Source organism: Falco peregrinus, chromosome 6, assembly GCF_023634155.1.
Source record: "Falco peregrinus isolate bFalPer1 chromosome 6, bFalPer1.pri, whole genome shotgun sequence".
Taxonomy (NCBI): domain Eukaryota; kingdom Metazoa; phylum Chordata; class Aves; order Falconiformes; family Falconidae; genus Falco; species Falco peregrinus.
In genome coordinates this window covers 56,325,929-56,346,136 of record NC_073726.1, presented here as the reverse complement: position 1 = coordinate 56,346,136, position 20,208 = coordinate 56,325,929, and the positions used below count along the sequence as shown (strand labels likewise).

At 38.6% G+C, this 20,208-nt stretch overlaps 1 protein-coding gene across 3 annotated transcripts in view; it reads right to left on the bottom strand.

The window, feature by feature from the left end:
• UBN2 (ubinuclein 2) overlaps positions 1–20,208 on the bottom strand; it is a 56,415-nt gene that overhangs the window by 34,959 nt on the left and 1,248 nt on the right. For 2 of the 3 annotated variants that reach the window (XM_055809057.1, XM_055809059.1), the window contains exons 2-3: positions 16,304–16,396; positions 11,773–11,874 (exon numbers count right to left, since the gene is read on the bottom strand). In XM_055809057.1, the coding sequence (XP_055665032.1) occupies positions 11,773–11,874; positions 16,304–16,396 (195 nt within the window). The remainder of the gene's footprint in view (positions 1–11,772; positions 11,875–16,303; positions 16,397–20,208) is intronic. The other variant, XM_055809058.1, reaches the window with a different exon arrangement.

Below are 20,208 nucleotides of genomic sequence, written 5' to 3'. Positions count from 1 at the left end.
TATCAATCTCTGCAAAGCACTTGATTCAGACATTCCAACACATGCTACATTTAGTTCCAACTCTAATCACCGTGCCCTGTTCAAAAACCTACTTCTCCTGCAAAGTTTTCTGAAATTTTCTTTTGCTAAAAATGCTATCCTAGACACGACAAACTTAACCACAGTATCTGTTAGCTTATTTCCCATTTTAGGTGTTGCATACAACATTACCTATTACAAAAACACCAATGCCAGGGCTTCTTTCATTGAAAGTCAGATATATTCTATCTGTTCAGACAGTTTTCAAACCACAAAAGTTTCCAAACTCTTATATACACTGTACGTTGAAAAATACTTAGTATTTATGAAAGAATTTCCAAGTTAGAACTAAAGCTGTATCTCAAAAATATTGAAATACAAAGACATAGGAAAAGTGGTTGACATTACGTATAGCAGAAACAACATTAATTCTATTATTTCATGACCAGCAGCCTCTCAGAATGACACTGTCCCAAGTATTACCAGAAAACTGTCGAATCTCTAGGAAACATCTTGTTTCTCAGAATTCTGAGAAAAGCAAATTCTCAGAAAGGCTGGGAGGATTAACAGATTCATTCTAGCTCTATGTATAAGTATCAACTAAGCAAGCCATGGAAGTATTTGCAAAAGAACTGAGAGAGGGTTGCCTTGACAATGCAATTATCACTATGCAGAAGGACAATGTTGTCTTGAACTATTCCAAATTTGAGCTACTGGTCTTTGTCTTCAAATACTGAAAATTGTAAAATGGTGCATTTAATAACCAACAAATACAATTCTGGAAGCTACAGTCTGTCTAGAAGGACAAAAAGAGAATGTCCAAGACCCAAACCTGTCAACAAAGATAAGGAGAAAATGTTTACAGGACTTCGAACATGTTACAAAAGTACCAGAAAGACACAATAACATTATGTGCAATGACTACGAATCAATTTTTGCCCTTCTGCTGAAAGAAAGGGTAGGATTTTGACACACCTCAGAGGTATGGTCCCTGGCAGAGGAAAAAGCTGATTTTTGATCTGCAAGCAATAAATGTTTGGTAGCACAGCCAAATGACTAAGTGAGATAAAGCAATGTGTTTGTTATTTTGAAGCCTGAACCAGCAGGCCTTCCACTGCATGTCTGTTAAGACAGAATTACACAGATGAATAAATTAGTAGACAGTTTCAACTACCACGTTAACTGAAGCCTTGAGATCACCTACAGTAAGGGAACAGTGTGGAGCGTCAGCTACCAGCTTACTTCACTTCCCCCTCCATGCTATGCAAAATATTCTGAACTTAAAATGCTTTAAGAACAAAAAAAGTTAGGGCTACCAAAAACATTAAGATAGGAAGAAGAGAATCCAGAAGACAAAAAACAGTGAATGTGTAACTTCAGCAAGGAAGCTGGTGAATGCCTGATCTAGAGGCCTATGTGGATTTAATCTGAGTAAGTAGTTTGAAATTTCCATGAGTCATCAGCTTTCATCTTCCTGGAATGGAAGGCTTAACAAGCAGTACAGAAAGAAAGAGAAAGGAAAAGTGGTGACAGGATCTATGAAATGCCCTAGGATCATATGAAAGACTAGCGCAAAAAAGCAGGAGAATCTATTAAGTGGACAAAATGAAAGCAAAGTGGCTTAGTTGCGGCCTTGTCATTCATCTTAAGAGACCAGGACAATCATGCAAAGTAGGAGATGCAAAGCAAACTTGATAGTGGAGGCTGGGTAAGAAGTTCAGAGAAATCTGATGTTTTTCCACAGCTCTCAACCAGCTTCACTACATACAAGGAAGATGAAAGGGAAAGAAAATAAGTGATTATCCACAGTACTTAATAGACAGAGCAGGCATTTCCCTTTTGAGCTGACAGGGTGTGAACTGAAACTGTGAGGCTGGGGCAAGACAGGATCAAAACAGAATACAGTAGTTGCCGAGTGAAGGAAAAAGCACAGTCAAAGTTGGGACCATTATCCTAAGAAGTGAAGAACAAGTAAAGGGAAACACAGTGAAGACTCTGCTGCAAAACACTAAAGGAAGGCCTGGAGTCCACACAAGAAAAAGGAAGGATTAAAGACAGTCCACAAGTCAGGAAACCATGAAGCATGTTGATAATTCTAATAATCTGCTGTGATATGTGGCACATCCATAGGAACAAGGCAACCAGAAAGGCAGAATTTGTTCATTATGCAGATGAACAAGCTATCCCCTAACAGTCGGCAGGCAAACAAGGTCAGCAAGATGTGGATGTGTAACTTACCAGTTGAGGTTTCAACAGCTTCTGCTGAGGACTATGAATTTAGTCAGACTTTTAAGACATTTTTGACATTCAGTTCTCCTTAACCCTTGAGAGGGTTTACTTTTCCCTACCAAAACAGCGTCTGTTCTCAGCCTACTGAATAAGGTGTAACTTACAATTCAAGGTTTCATTTTTATTTTCAACTTACCAAAAACTGAGGAGCGCAGACTAGAATGTATCTAGTACCACCTCCTTTGAGGTAAACTTATATTTTCTAGTGCCCTAACTGAACACAAAATTTGAATATGATTGTCTAAGATACCAGCAACAGCTACATTAAACTTAAATTTGACGTTTCTTCAGGGCTCTCAGTTAAAGGGAACACGCCTCTTGCAACTTCTAAATCTTCTGATTAACTGGTTTCAAGACTTTTGCTTTGCACTAGTTTTTTCCATGTATGAAACAGCAGAAGTGATCCTATTAGGAAAAACAGTTTAAGCCCTTTACAGTGTTCTGCTCCTCCTCATACATTCCAAGACTGAGAATTAAAATTCTCAGACCTACAGACAGACAGAATTTGATATATGATTGACTCCTGTAAACACAAATTTGCCCCATAAAAGATTATGGAATCATTCTGCAGATAAAGCAAGACTGATACATTCTCTAATCATCTAAAAGCACGTTATTTTCAACTATTGTCCTTGAGCTACATAGCTATGCTTCTAGTGCCACTGATCTGATTAGATGTTTAGGTATGAAAGGTATTTTTTAAAAAATAACCAGTTTCAACTTCATTATCATACCAATAAGAACAGTGACATTTCAGGTATTATACCAATTTAGTTCTGAAATCCAGACCCACAGCACAGAGCAGTATCTTATACTGTCTGGTCTTCTGTTCAGATATTTTGACCGTGACCATCCCCAATCAGCACCCTTCCAGACAACAAGCTATGCTATCAAATTACGCATACAAAAACTCTTTTTAACATTTCTGTATTAAGTCCTGGAAATAAGATTCCCTGCAAACATTTCCAAGTGTTTTAAGGGAGGGGCTGTTTATTTTTGATCACCATTAGCCCACTGAACAAACACAAGCTACTGAAGTTATGTCAAACATGGCTGCTTCAGTCAAATGGACTGAATAATGATACAGTTCACTACATACTTCAAGATACTGCCCACAAACATAGTTGATTGACCTCTATGCTTCTTAAAGACACAAAGAACTGAAATGCACTCTTTGGCTTTGCTATTCTTTAAGAATAAGTTTTCAAACAAAAAAACAGAACTACCTTTCTGAAAAATAGCACAATAGAATACACAATGAAATCCTGAACAAGGTTCTATCTTAACAAGGTTAAAGTAGAACAATATATTACTTTTCTTATCCAAGACTACACCAAAAAGCAAGCAGAAACAGTTATCCCATAGTAAAGAACATTCCTCTTCCAAAATGCACAGGCAAATTTTATGTTTTCTTTAACCCTGGGGTAAAGGACAGCTAGCAAAGCATCAACAGGAAAAAAAAAAGCATAACAGACTATTAAAGATATAATACCTGGCTCAGCGTAGGCTAGATTAGGATAGGATAGTCTCCTAGCAGAATCCTTCTTTAGTAATCAAGATATTGTAAACCATCAGCCTACCAGAGCACCCTGAGAGAAGTACCAACAGATATATATATACTGCCCTATTTTGCTCATACCATGACCACCACCTTTTACACCCCTCCACCAGTCACGGGAGTCAAGCTATTAGCTTAATGTCATCTTGTTGCACTGAAGCTTCTTACTGCCTTGAAAATATTTCAGCCTAAATTATAAAAATGTATGACCACTCATGTGACCACCTTTACGTGTTCAACTATTCTTTCAGAGACTGAACTTTGACCCACGTTGAAAGTATAATTCAGTGATTTGGTTACAAATGAATATGCGATGTATTACTTAACCTCTCTGGGCTTCATGTTATGGAATTACTAGACGTTTCTGTAGAAAAAAAGTTATGCTTTCTTTTTCCATTCATCTAACATTAAGACCAGACTTACCATATATGACATTTAAGACAAATGCTCTCATCAAAGATCTGTTACTTTGGCATGTTATAACCTCCCTTTTATTATATTGTTTGTATATTTTTTGGAACACACTTGAGTTTCTTGTGCTACTTAAATACATCTACTCATGATCCTAGGCCATAATCTACCCCTCTAGCAGCTCAAATAACTTTTTAAAGTTATTTTTTGCTCTTCAAAAAATTAAAATTTTGCAAAAAAAAGCAAGAAATTCCTATGCCTGTTATCATCATTATTTCTTATTCCTATATTCTCTATGTACGCAAATTTAAACAATGGTACTACAAAGCCCAGGTACAATTCTCGTGTTTTTTCAAGTACCTATGCAGACGCTGAGTTTTCAGTTTCACAGTTGTCCCACTGAGTTCCCTAAACACATGAGCCGTCGTAAACTACCTGCTTGAAGCCTAGGCCAGAACACACAATTTTAAAAAATTATTTAAGAAATTAAGTTATTCCTTCCCCAAACAGGATATGGTATTTTGCAGAAGGAGTAAGAGAACATTACTGTTGCTCTGAGAAATATCAGACCCCTTCCGCAAAATCAACTACCTTTGTACCTCTAGTTATAATGGTTCTTGTACTAGTGGACTGCTGCATATGCAGTTTAAACGTGTCTGTTCTGCATTAAGCAGAACAGTATCTGCTTTATTTGTTTGGTCCTCCACTTTACACCTTTATTTATCTTGGGGCGAGGAGGGATAAAAAGCAATGAAAGAATCTCCTCATAGAAATTTGTCTTGTATTCACACAAACACATATGACATGTCAAGGGCCAACCAGCAGATCTACCCTGAAGACACCTGGGAAGCATGCAAGACATCTTTTATTAAAGACAACATGGTGCACTCAGGTAAGCACTAGTCCCCAGCCACAGAACTTCCACGACTGGGCAAAGTGACAGCAAACGAAGACAAGAGCAGTTAATATAAACATACAAATCCATAGCTAATGAAACAGCTAGTAAGTGAATCTCTTAAAAAAACGAAAAGCTTTAATGCACCCTCACATATTCAGTGTGAATGAGGTTTGTGGTAAAAGGTTTACTAAGGCAGCTTTTCCCACATGAAAAATAGAACTATGTTAAATTTATCTCCCAATCCAATGTGAAAATGCTTCATAGAATCACTGAATGGTTTGGGTTGCAACAGACCATAAAGATCATCTAGTTCCAACCCCTCGCCATGGGCAGGGACACCTTCCCCTGGACCAGGTTGCTCAAGGCCCCATTCAGCCTGGCCTTGAACACTTCCAGGGATGGGGCATCTACACTTTCTCTGGGCAACTTGTTCCAGTGTCTCAACAGTCTTGCCATGAAGAATTTCTTCCTTCTATCTAATCTAAATCTACCCTCTTTTAGTCTTAAAAGTATTACCCTTTGTCCTATTGTTACAGGCCCTACTAAAAAGTCTGTCCCCAGCTTTCTTATAAGCCCCCTTTAGGTACTGGAAGACTGCTTATAAGGTCTCCCCAGAGCCGCCCTCTTCAGGCCAAACAACCCCAGCTCTCTCAGCCTGTCTTCACAGGAAAGTGCTCCAGCCCTCTGATCATCCTCATGGCTCTCCTCTGGACTTGTTCCAACAGGTTCATGTCCTTTTTATGCTGGGGGCTCCAGAGCTGAACACAGTACTGCAGGTAGGGTCTCACAAGAGTGGAGCAGAGCAGGACAACAGTTGTCATCGACCTGCTGGCCACATTTTGATATGGTATATGGTTGGCTTTCTGGGCTGCAAATGCACATTGCCAAGTCATGTTAAGCTTTTTGTCTACCAACACCCCCAAGTCCTTCTCAGGGCTGCTCTCAATCCATTTTCCACCCAGTCTGTACTGATACTGTGGGTTGCCCCAGTCCAGGCACAGGATCTTGCACTTGGCCTTGTTGAACTTCATGATGTTTGCACAGGCCCACCTCTCAAGCCTGTCAAGGTCCCTCTGCACAGCATCCCTTCCCTCCAGCGTGTCAGTTGCCACCATTCAGTTTGGGTGTCATTGGCAAACTTGCTGACAGTGCACTCCATCTCACTGTACATGTCACCAAAGATTTTGAACAGCACCGGTCCCAGTATGGACCCCTGAGGAATGCTATTTGTCACCAGTCTCCACTTGGACACTGAGCTGTTGGCCACAACTCAAGAGTGCAACCACCCAGCTAATTCCTTATCCATTGAGTGGTCCACCCATCAAAACCACACCCTTGTCAATGTCACACAGGACACCGTGCAAAGCTGTTGACAAGTCCAGGCAGATTACGTCAGTCACTCTTCCCACATCTGTCAATGCTGTAACCTTGGCATAGACAGCCATCAAATCTGTCAGGCACAATTTGCCCTTAGTGAAGCCACTCTGGCTGTCACCAATCACCTCTTGGATTTCCATGTACCTTAACATAGCTTATAGAAGATTTGCTTCATGATCTTGCCAGGCATCAAGTTGAGACTGACCAGACTGTAGTCTCCTGGGTCCTTCTTATTTCCCTTTTTAATAATGGATCCTATGTAGCATTTTTCTGTATATGCCTCTGTAGGCAGGTTGATAGGTTTGGGTTTGTTGTTGTTGGTTGGGTTTTTTGGGAGTTTTGTTTTGTTGGGTTTTTTTAAAGAGAATTTTATCTTTCTCAAGCAACAACACTGCTCTCCATAGCTATGCATAAAACAAGCTCCTTTGAGCAGGAAGGATGAGAGAACAACATCAAGCTGGCCTAAAACAACATCTGGCCTAGAACCCAACGCCCCCCCCCCCCCCCCCAAAAAAAAAAAAAAAGGTAAAAATCACCATCAGCACACCGAGCTCTGCTGTTTCCCAAATGGCTATCATTCTCACTAGGAAAAAGCATCTCAAATATTCAAAAGTCTTGAGCAAGATGCTCCTACTGGCAATCCATCAGCTTCAAGCTTCACATCACAGCAAGATCACACACAGCAGGAACCCCTGAGTGGAAGCCAGGGTGGGAGAGAACATCATATAAAATCTATCACACCCTTTGATAAGCCTGGAGATTACAAGATGAAGTCAAATTTATCCCAAAAATGTGAAACCTGTACATCTTGACACAGAATTTTTCTGAGACTAAGGCTTCAAACTATGCAAAGTATTCTAGAGAACCCAGAGAGAAAAAGAGCAACTCTTTTATCAGTGTGTTCAGAATTACTAAAATCAACATCCAGTCCTTGAAAGGCTGTCTAATTTTAGAGAGTCTGAGCTCTTGAGGCAATACGTGGCTAAAGAAAAATAAGTTTTTAAGTTGAAGTACCTGTTTTGAAGAATGAGAAACCATTAATAGACTAGTTTTCTCTATGAAGCAGCACAGGATTCTTACACCAGTGTTTGCTGCTGTGGAACCATGAATATAGTAGCCTGGGTTAAATACTGACATATGGCCAAGTACTGGATGCTTCCCATTGCTCTTGGCATTCATATTTTGTTTCAGTTCCTGTCAGTGTGACCACCTGGTATCACTGCTTCAAAATACAGCTTGCACTGTTTACATGTTTCTAGGTGGATGGTTCTTCCTCTGCATTCATCTACCCAACAATGGGGGAAGGTGCTAGGTGGTCTTTGTTTTGGATATACAAGTTTTACTACCTCTGAGTAAGGAAAAAAAAGCATACTTTTTCACCAAGCACCAGATCCCTGTTTTGTATTAGCAGAAAGTTCAGAGAGCACTGTGTTCCCCTGGAATCTCTACCTATATAAAGCTTACATTGTCAGGAAGGCATTCAACCAACCAAATATTCAGAGGTCATCACAAGAGCAAGCAGTCCAGCCAAATGGGGCTGATACGCACGTATATGCATGTGTGCGCATGCAGGAAGAACAGAGGGGAAGCAGAAATCTACAGGAATACCATTCCCCATAGAATGTAGTCCTGGGCAGTTTACACTACAGCAAAACCTATTTTCAATCTCAAAGCAGTTGAAACACTGAGGAGGGACAGCTTTCACTGCACATTATGAACGTTTTGTGTATTACTACCACTGAGGTCCTTTAAGATAAAGATTAGGACTTCCCGTCAGACTAACCACCACACAGCGGTTAGAAATGAAAGTTAAGACAGTCTTCATTTACTTTTTTTCTGCAATTAAGAGTTCATAACCCACTGACTACAATCAAAATGCTCAACCCAAAAATATCCACTGTGTTGACTGAAGCATGGATTTCGCACTTGCCTGCAATTACACTGAGTGGAAAAGCCACTTCTTCCAAGCAGGACCAGCTAAAAATTTTCCAAGGAGGACAGCAAAGTAATAAAACTGAACAGCATGTATACCAGATACATCCAAAGCAAACAGCAGTCTGTAACTATGCACCTACTCCTTTAAGCAGAGACAAATCTGAAGGAAGATGAGATGCAGGAATTGACTGTGTCACTTAGGGTAATACACATGCAAGAACCTCTCTCCAGTATTTTCATTTAGTCTTTACTATGCTGTAGAATTCTTTCCAGAATAAACAATGAAAGCAAATCTGTAAGAGTCTCATGCATGGTTTTCATTTTTACCGGAGGTAAACAATGGCAATGCAGCCTACTAAGCAGCCCAGATTCTACCCTACTTCATCAGGGCAGGTACCAGTCATCTTTGAGGAGTCTGACAGGAAAAATCTCTTTGCTTAGAAGTTCCCTTCTTTTAGCACTTTCCAAGAACCCTCCTCCAGAACAGCATGCCCTGTACCTATCTGTACTCAGCCCTATTAAATTCCACTACCCCAGAATCATGCCATTAAGAGATTCCCTGCACTTGACCCTGATCCTTGCCCTCAAGAAAACAAGCAGAACAATTGCGTTCCTGGATCCTTGGAGGACCCAAATGCTCTGTTACATATGCATCTATGTTACACGTACAAAATTCCTTAAGTGAAAATGGACCCGAAGCAAGCAAACTTCCTTAACTCAATTATGATGCCTGCTAAAAAACAGGCTTATGAGTTGTATAGGTTTGATTTCTTGAATAATATTTGATGGCACTACCTCAAAATCTGTTTTGAGAAGGAAAAAATCTCTAAAGCTAATGAATAAATCTGTTGCAGTGCCAAAGAGCTCAGTTATTTTTCATACCTGTGACAAGAAAAAGGACTAAAATTCTAAGGAAGTTTTGAATTATTTTTTTCTAGAATACAGAGGAAGACAACAGGATGCCACTCATGAAGCAATTCACAAGGCACTCATACTCATTTTTCAAGTGTTTGTGCCCACAATATTACAGCTTTTTATATGTAAGAAAGTGTATCTTCCAAAAAGCAGCAAGTCTAGGCTGGGCCTGGCTCTCATGCTTCTCAGGGTATACAGTGATTTAATAGCTGGCCACACAGAAGATGACCAAGCCAGACATGTAGATTCTCTTTCCGAACGCTTCCCATTTGCATCTGAGGTAGAATGAGAAGTTTTGGTGAACTTTCACATTACAGGACCCTTAAGCTCTGTAACAGCAACTTTGACTGCAGCTGGCACACAGTGCTTTTTTTTTTTTTTTTTTCTTCTTTTCTATATACAAATGGAGATAAAGGCAAAACAGAGATGTCCTCTCACTAGTCTGCATTTGTAATGCAGACTCAAGGCATAATGATTTGTTCAGGAGAGCAATCTTTAGAAAATACACCATTCTCCCCAGTAGCTTCCACAGCTACGACACGATGCAACCATCTGGTCCTCTAAAAACTGCCTTTTGTATGTTCTTGCAAGGAGTCTGGCAAGAGATACCAGATGTAAATGCTCCTGCAAACCTAACAGGTCTGCTGCTGGTAACAAGAACAGTGCTGGAAGGAGGCACAGTCAGAGAAGTACTAATACACCAGCAAGTGCTTTACTATGCCAGACTCACGTACCTCTTTAACAGAGACCTGTACTGAAAGCTACCTGACTCACATATCAGATCTGTGACTGGTCAGAGTCAACTCAGAAGAAACAAGACACAACTTGCATCCCATATCATGAAATTTCTAAACTGAGGATTGTTAACTTAAGCAAGAGTGAGAAACCAAATAAGCCTATAGGTTCAAGTGGTTTCTCATCACGAGTACAGCACACCTGTTCTTACTGAGCTGAAGATGACAATCTGACCTTTGGGAAAGGATGTACCAAGGCTTAGGCTCCAATATTATTCCAATGGCACAACCAAAAGTTGAGGGATAATGATAGGACAGTTTAATATTGGCAAGTTCAACTACAATTTTAATCTAGACCAAGAAAAGGGACAAATTAATAGAAGCTACAATAAGCAACTACAGCAAACTCCATTTTCATGGAACTTGTTCATGTGCCTTCAGACCTACTTAAAAAACTAACAATACACACAGCTGAGCTCAGTCTGCTTAACAGTTGAACTTTTCCTCAAAAAGATTCAGTCCCGCAGCACAACTTCTGTGCACCTCACACAGTTCTTAAGAGAAATATTCACTGCACCATCTATACATCAGAAACCTCACAGCTATGAACACCAGCTCATAGAAGCTCTTTACAAAGTTTTATAATTTCCCAGATCTACTACCACATTTAAATAGAGGCTTGACATAATGTACGCTAGAGCAACGCACTTCTCTTCTGTGATTTTCCTAGTCCCTTCTCACAGCTCCTTTTCATCACCTTTCCTCTCTCACTCAGACTTTTAGCTCCCTTCTCTTCAGAGCAGCAGATCATTGCTGCTTTGTCCACTGTCACTCAGCAGTGAAGGAGACTGAAGGTTGGCTTAAGTGATCGGTGGGTTTTATCAGGTTTTTGTTTGGTTTTACTTGACTAAATAGTGCACCTACTTCTTCCTGGCATCTAACAAAGGAGAATTATAGGAGGTCTCCAAGCTTTTACATCATCCATTCATTCTTTCAAGCTTCTTCCTCATTTTCATAATTTCATATATCACCTCTAAGATATCTTCAAATGCTCTCATATAAACTTCCTGATATCCCTGGTATTTCCTCCACCTAACACATTTTTCTTTTACCATGAGATGTGTTTTCATTTCTGAAAATATCCAGACAAAATAAGGTGTAACATCCTGCTGTTTAACCAGGCTATTTTATCTCAATTTTTTTCAGACATATTCAGTTAAATGTTTAGAATAACCATCCTATTCGTACTGTTTCTTAAAACTAGAATAGCTTCCTGATCTAAGCCAGGCAATTAACACCAGTAATCTACTAATAATCCAGACAGCTAGTACAAGAAACCAAATAGAGCCAGTGTCATTTCAGTCCACAGTAAAGGAAGGGCACAAATAAAAATAATTTGATTTCTAAAGCTGGAAAATTATGTGATCTAGCAACAACTTTCTTAATTCTTGCAGTGAATAATGATAGCTGAACGAGACTACAAGTACAATCATCCACTGGATTCCCAAAGTAGTATGCCTTTTGGGTCCATACCAGTTATACATGAACAGAAAGTATTTTCCCTTACCTTTCTTCTCTATCAAAAAAAATAAAGCATTGTCTTATTTCTTCTTGCCACTCTGATGAGGCTTACTTACCGCTTCAGAATTATCAATGAAAGGGTCTGTTTCATCATAACCATAACCTATATCAATTAGATCCTGCAGGCGATCCTTCCGATGTTTGTGGGGCTTTCCACCCTGAAAATAAAGTAAGTTTTATATCATTTGGGAAATGGGGTATCAATATACTAAACTCTACAAAATATAAGGCATTGGAGGGATAGTCATCAAGGGAATTAGCAGTTTTGCTTTCTTGGATGCTGCTTTGAAGTTGGTCTAGATGACCAATAGAAACTTTTACACTGGAATGAATTCTGGGAAACGTGCCTCACCAGAATCACCCCTGTAAAGTATTCACTAGCTACTTGGTTCCTGCATGACCAAGATCTTCCTAACATTTTCTATTCAGAGATGTTTCACTGTCCTATGTTTTTAAAACATAGTGATAGGACTGGGATAATTCAGAAAGCGTTAAGTTTTTCAGTATGTTACAGAGTCATTACAAAGGAAAATACTGGTAGCCTAGCATTCAGTAAAGTGCCTCCCCACACAAGACAGGCTTTACTTTCTGTAGAGAAGCAACCTAAGTCAAAGAAAAAAAAAATACTGTTCTGGCACTTGTAGATATGGTGTCTGTGAGTTTTCAAGAAATTACAACAGTCATACAACATAACTGAAGAAAAACATACTAAGATAAAATCACCTGAACTGCAAGTGGTATCACTTCAGTTGATAGGACTGGACATGAAATGGTTTCTTAAGTAACTTAAAGCTAGAAGCTGCATCACAGACTGTGGACTCACCTCCAGAAGATGGTAAACTTCATTTTAAGCTGTAAGTACTCTTCTCATGTGAAACTTTTATTGTTAAATCGAGCCAAGTAAAAACTCACACCCAGCTCAAACATTCAGGGAATCTAAACTTACAGTTATACAAATGGGAATATAAGAGACCTTGTTTTCTAACTTCTGTATGTTGTTAAATTGTCAATATAGAACTCTTATAAGATAAAATTCTCCCAAAGCCACCCTCACTAAAATAGTAACCAGTGTTCTTCCACAAATTTGAGAAGACTTGCTTCTGAAGCTTATCTGCCTGTACTCTACAGTTTAAGCATGTTTAGGAGTGTCTTTTCAGTTATGACATCCAAGTATCACAACACACATGTTACTACGAGTATGCAGACACTATGCAAAGGTTTCATCCTTGCTCTTTTGTGAGAAGTATAAGCATCTTAACAGTATTTTGCAAAAGTTCAAGTTTGTAACTAAGTAAAGCATGTACTTTTGCAAGCAAACAGGAGTCTCTTGCTTATAACTAAAATGCATGTAGTAGTCCTAGAAGAAAAACCTCAAATGTGAGTTCCATTTTTAATTCAGGTTTCCAAGCTATATTCCAAGCTGCGTATTCCTAACTTTTCTTATCAGTCCTATCATCCCCTACCATCACTCACCTGGTAAAACATCTGGATGACTGCACAATCCCAAAACATGCAGTACTTTTTTTTCTCTCAAACTCATTTTTTAAAAAAGAAAAAAAGCTTAGAAAAATAAAGGTTGCACTTAAGAATTCTGTTTAAACTCCAGTGCAAAAGCTCATGCAATGTTCACGATTCTGAGGTGCCAGCAGGCTGTCTGGAGAATCCTACATAAACTATACTTTACTCATCTCACTAATGTGTAATGCAATCCACCTCTGTACCACATCTCTTGCTCAGTCCAAGTAACCATTAACATCCTTGTTTGAGAGTCCAAAATCCTTTTGCAGCAATGGCTGTTCTACGATTTCCGTGTATGGGCATTAAAAAAAATTGTCAATGTATTCTGACTGCCTGTTATTCACAAAAATATAGTGCAGATATGAAACAAAGTTAATAACAAAAAGTCTCATAATAGCAGAATTAAACACAGCATGATTAAAACAACCTGTATTCAGATATAAGAAAGTATCTGAACCATTGTATGTATAGTTAGAGAATTTCCTTCAGGCCTGGTTCTACTCAGCTATGTTTAAGGAAGTGTTGAAAGCCCGTATGATCAAGATGTTAAGGATGCAAGACCACAGCAGAAGCAGTGAAGGGATTATCTAAATCAGTGTTTACTATGCAGCAGTTCAGGGAAGTTTTACTACTGAAGCTTTTCACCTTTCCCAAAAGAGTCCCTCCCACCTTTCTGTCCCAGAATATAAGCAGTCATGATACTAGAGCAAATGAAGATGTCTAGTTCCTGAGGCTGCAAACAGTACTCACGCAAGTATTCAGAAAAGTCACTGTGACTTCAACAAATTAACTGCGGCATGTAACCTAAAGTTTACACAACCTTGCCCAACAGGACAAGAAGGTAGCAAATACAATGCCAATTTTTGAAGACTCAATCAAGGGTCACAACAGACTCCTTAAACCAGTAAGCCAGATTTCCGTATTTTGACAAGTTAATAGATGTTATAAAGAACAGAACCAGCAGGCACAGAACATACATTCCAGAGCAGTAAAGAATTTTGGTAGACTGAAAAGAGTACTTCAAATGCTTTTAGAAAAGGGTGAAAGACCTTTAAAGACAAGAAACTACCATGGGATAAAAGGGAACATCCACTCAAATTAATGTCTGGTTTAAGGCTAGGAATAAGTATTCCATTTTGGCAAAGAAAGTAATCAGTGAAATCACCAAGGAAGGTGTATTCATTCGTCTTTAGAAGCAGAGGGCTGACAGTTGCAGGAAGGGTGAGATGACAGAAATTACTGAGGATAGTAAACAAAAAAAGACATCTGAAGAATCACTGAAAGACCTCACAGTTGCTCTGAACTTAGTATGGTAAATCATCAATTGAATCCAGTATCAATAAAAGGTAATCCACACAAACAGAGTACAAACCAAACAAGGAAAACAAATACAGTGTGCTCCCAATGTGTTTTGCAGCTCAGGAAGCACTGAAGTTGTTCCAGGCAGTTATATGACATTTGCTCACCAATCAACAGTGGTCAAAACTGAAAGGAATTGGGACTTGGGGAAAAAAAGGATCAGAGAACAAACTCATAAGTCATCATTATATCACTGATAAATCAGGACATCTACTGTTAATATCCTTTCATTTAAAAAAAGAAATTAGAACAAAAAAGGGAACAGTATGCCAACAAGGATGTTTAAAGGTAAAAAACACTGCTTCTGTACAGTAACAGAATGTTAAAGACACTTCAGCTGGGGAATGAAAGGGCTGAATTTAGATAACTTAAGTATCTATTTGCCCCTTTTTATGACTACTGAGCACTGAACTCCAGTTTTCATTAAGTCTAATAACATCATATTTTGTCCATAAATGTACATGTTTAGCTTTGATGTATGTATAAACATATATGTAAAATTAGATTGCTTCCACTACCACTCCCTCCTACATATGTTGCTTTTCATGCTCAGCACTGACTTTCATCTGCTGTAGTTAAGCAACTTATTTCAGGACATTATAAATTCCTTAACTTGTATTATGGAAATGAATTTTCTAGAGGAGTATAGTTGAAAAATTTCTCCCTCACTTTCAAAAATTAATTCATCATTCAAATGAAAGGTAAATAGTATTCTGGAACTGCCTTCACTGGGTATACTAGGTTCCACCAACCCCTCCAAAAGATGAAAACTGTTCTTCTCCGTTTAAGGGTTTCTTCTGTTATCTATCATAGCTAACATGTCCTGAAACAGTAATTACTTCTACACAATGTACAGACTGGGCACTTGAAGAAATCTGCCTTTGCCAGAAAAAAAAACATCCTACTAAGTCAGACAAAGATTGTAATATGTATATTAATGGCAAAAGATACACATGACTGCTCTTGTTTCCCTTCTTTATTATTGAGGTGCTCTATTAGTAATCCAGAATATCAGCATGCCTAAGCATGATGATGAGTTTTGATTGCCAGCTCAGAATTAATCACCCAACCCTACCCATATGAATTCTTAAACCTGTTTGGGTGTGGTTTTAGTCAACATTTTCTGATTTCTACCTTCATTTATTAGTGAAAGTCTCTATGTTACTACCTAGCATTGTTCAAGTCATTCATGCTACACTTTCAGGAGTCAGCCGAGTATCTTCACGTAGCTGGCAGCTACAAGATAAACTCATCAGGTAATGACTTGTTATTCAACAATAACCTCTTCTGGAAGCATTCCAAACTAGTCAGAAATTCATCAAGATTCATCAGTATTTAGCCCAAACAGAAGAGCTGTTCAATAGCACACAACAGCATTACTTAAATTCTTTCCTCTGGCACAATATTTATCATGAATATTGACCTGCATCTATTACTCAATTGTATTTATATAGGAAGCTTTTCCAAGAATAGCTTCACAAGCTATAACATCCTATAGACATATCTATTTAGCAGACCCGTCTAATAAGCTTGTAGCAGCTTCAAGCTGCTTATATGAAATATGAGACAGTCAGCTCTGAAATACACAGAAGGTATTTGACACTACATTAACAACCCTATTCAGGAAAAATAACATGTTAACATCTCTACAGAATCATAAGCTATCACCATTAAATATATGTATATTTTAATACAGGTACAGTAACTCACATATTTTGCCTCGAACTTCTTGGCTAGCATTTCTACTTCATGCCGCTCATGTTGTTCATCATTAAATGGATCTTCCGAGTGAACCAGTTTCTTCTGAAAAATGCAGAAGTTAAATATTCATTCCATAAGAAACATACAGAATGCCTCTAATCAGAAACTATTAAATGTCAATTAGTGATACTCTAATGACTAAGTAGTCAGAATTTATACTGAGTCCAGACATTTACATTATTCTCTAAAAATTAGTTTGACCCATTCAATTCTCATTAGAAAAACCCTGAATGATAACACAAACAGAAAAGAGAAAGAAACAGATTTCTATTTTCCCAAGCATTCCACTAGAGCCTCAACTGAAAGCGTAAGTGTAAGGGAGAACTATGGTCATTTGAGATTCAAAGAGAAAGAACTCTAAATACAACTCCTTTTCACTTTTGCTTCCACTAGTGCCTCTTATTGGTGCCGTGATCCTTCTAGATACAACACACAAGACGTACCTGGTATGCAAATCAGCAGGGAGGCAGCCAGAGGACTAAAAGCCTCAGTAAGTTACAACCGTAACTAATGTAACTCCTTTGACTCTTGTACTGTTATTTTTTTCTTTAGCTAAACGCAATAATCACAGCATGAATTCTACATGATTGCCACTATGGCAGCCACAGGGACAATAGAGATTTACTATTCCAGCTGTACAAATAAGCAGGAAGTATCCCCTCCTCTTTCTTTTATGAGAAAGAGGTTTTCACTGACACGAAGTCAATGAGCAGTAATCAAGGGCATATATAGTGCTTTGCCTTTTTTTTTTTTTTAAATAGAGTATGGCAGAAATACAGGGCAGCCTTCTTCAAATTAAACGTTCACATAAAATACAGTAATTGTTGGAAGGGTGCAAAGGTACCAGGATGCTAAAATATGGTGGAACGGAGTCCCATTTTACAGAACTTTATGGGTGGCAACTAACTTTACTGCACATGGACACTCATCAATGAAAAAACAAAGATTTATGGTAGACTAAGAACAAAAAGCAACACTAAGTTCAGAAAAGCAAGATCCTTCCTCAACGGTATGAAGAGCCAATATACTGACTAAATGGTGAACAAATAATGACCAACATAGTAGTTCAACAGTATCAAAACCAATGAAATGAAGAAGGTAAGCTGAGCAAAACTGCAAACACCACGTGATTATCTTACATCTCCTAAATTGAGTACATAGAGAAGAAATTAACAGAGGTTGTAGTTAATCCTGAAACATATGTTTAAATTACCTACATATTTCCTGTAGACATAATTAAATATAAAAATACTGCTCAATTTGTGCAACGTTTTCTCTACTTTTAGCTGGGAAAACCTATTCCACATCTTCTGCTAGGTAAGTGGTTTTTGTTTGGTTTTTTATTCATGAAATGAAACAAGGTTGACATCTGAAAAATTTAGCACTTAAGTGTTAACTTGCCTCTCTCCACCAAACTCTCAAAGCTGTTAACTATCACTTCGATTAGTTCAGTGCTACTGGAATCTGAAATTCAAGCAAATTTTAGTTTTGACAGTTTCCGAGTCCTCTGATGGATGTCTCTCAGACTTCACAATAAAACTTTAAGACATTACTTCCTCAGCACCTTTTACAGCCCGCTTGACAGAAGCTAACTTGGGCTTCTGGCTCACCCACTTAGTTTTACACACCAAGCTTCAACTGCACCAACAGAAAAGGGAGTATGCTTTCACTTCTGCCAGTTTAAGAGGCAAATAACTCCTCAACCACACTAACTTATTACTCACATCCAAAAAATTTACAGAAGTAATTCCTACCAAAAGATGAAGTCTACAAATAACACTATCAAAGGATGTTCTCTTTATCAAGGCAAAAAAAGCAAGGACAGCACTGGTTCCTAACAAATATTTCCACTAACTTATGATTCAGGCTAGGAACCCAGATTTGGAATAAACAAACCAAAAAACAGTTGCACCCATCCTGTCAAATAAGTTTTGGGATTCTCTACCATTTCACTAACAGACCTATTAAAACAATGTTTGAAGTTATCCCTGTGCACCAGTCCTTGCCTTCCCAGAACAGCCTGCCTCCGGAGAACCTTTCTTGGTTGCTTCAATTCCAAGTAACACTGCAAGATGGAAGGACAAGCTCCTAATTTTGTAATGCTGAACTTCAATGGGAATAGTTATAAGGAAGTCAACTGAATTCTTATAGGGATTAAGGAATCAATGATAGCTTTCAGAAAACCCAATCAATCTTCAACCTACAAACCCAGTTTGCACAGCTAAGTTTATATGAACTGTTCACTTTAAACTGATTCATTACTAAAACAACAACAAATTTGGAAATCTAAAACTCTGCTTAAAACCACAGCATTAACTGCTGACTAGTTACTGCCCACCTGGAAAGAGCAAATCTCACAGATTCTGCAGAAAGGTGGTAGAAAGGCAGGCATTTCTTGGTCAAGGTTTGTTTTAACGATGTAGTTTTCTCTGCTGCATTAAATGGTATAAATCACTGTAGCTCTTCTGCTCCATAAGCAGGATCAGTTTTCCTTTCACAATTTTTTCTTCTATTTTAGGACTTTGAACAGGTTACATACCATAAGACAAACTTCTGTCATCCTAAGCCTCCTGCACTGTTCAGAGTAAATTCTTTTGTACTTGCTTTAACTATGAAGGAACCAGCATGCACTGACTTTATTGCTGGATGTGTTTCCTCTCTCTTTTCATGCTGATTAATAAAGTATTTTAAAACCTCCCTATCACAGCAGAGTTGCTTTTCCAGCTTCTACCATATGGCAAGCAAGCAAGTTAAACTTACAGGCAAAGTACACATCAGTTTTTAAGCAAGAATAAAAGTCCAGAATCACAATTTATGACCCTGTTTCACACCATCTGCTGATTGTTCCACACAGTCCAGCAATAGACAGGCCATTATGATGCATTCATTTTAATCTGGACTCTACAGAGAGCTGAAAAACACACAGTTTCTTATAAAGCATTTCTATCACCATTTCTGCCTGAAAAGCAGTCTCTGATCCCAACTGTACCAAAAATCCCCTGAATCAATGCTTCCCCCAGAAGACAAGGAATTTGCATAGGAACTACCTAAAAAAAGCCATTTTGTCCGTATTATGAGACTAACATATTACCAACCTACAGAAAAAGGCAGTTCTGGAACTGTGAACTGCCAAAGGGAAGTGAACCTCCACGTACTAAACCACTTCTAAACATAACACTGTTTTCACCTTCATACAAGAACTGCTCAGAAAGACGGCATTTGACAGAGCAGCATACTTACGCTACACCAATTCAGAGTAGTCAGAACTGGCACTGTTTGCCCACAACAGCTGTAGGACAGGATGAGCAGAAGGAACCTTTTAACTTGCATCATAACATCTCAGAGGGATTAAAATCACAGTCATTGATTTTTCTGTCTTTCACATTCAAACACAAGCCAGTGTGTATGTCTTTCCTCCTACAGAGCATAAAGCCTGCAAGCTGCCAAGTATAGTTATGGCAGCAGCAGCAGCACCTAGAAAGCCTTTGATTCGTAAAACGTAAGTTTTAACCATTCTCAAGTTTCTGCTGGATGTAAAAATCCAACAGCAATAGCTGGACTAGCATCTGAAGTTTGCTTTTATTACCAGAGCTATCAGAACCTTCTCAGTAGTAGTTACTTCCTTGCACCCCCCTGTCCTTCCCAGTAAGGTGTAAACTTCCTCTATGTACCAGAATTAAGAGGAGCCACAGCTGTTTAAAACAACTGCAACTTCACTGGTATCCTCAACTCATTAAGAATGAGTGGCTTAAGCATGACCCGCTTAAGGACATCCGTCTCCTTCCTACACGAACACCAGGTCCTGTTGATTGGCTAATACTACTTGCTTCTTAAAGTTGTCTGCACAAGCTGTT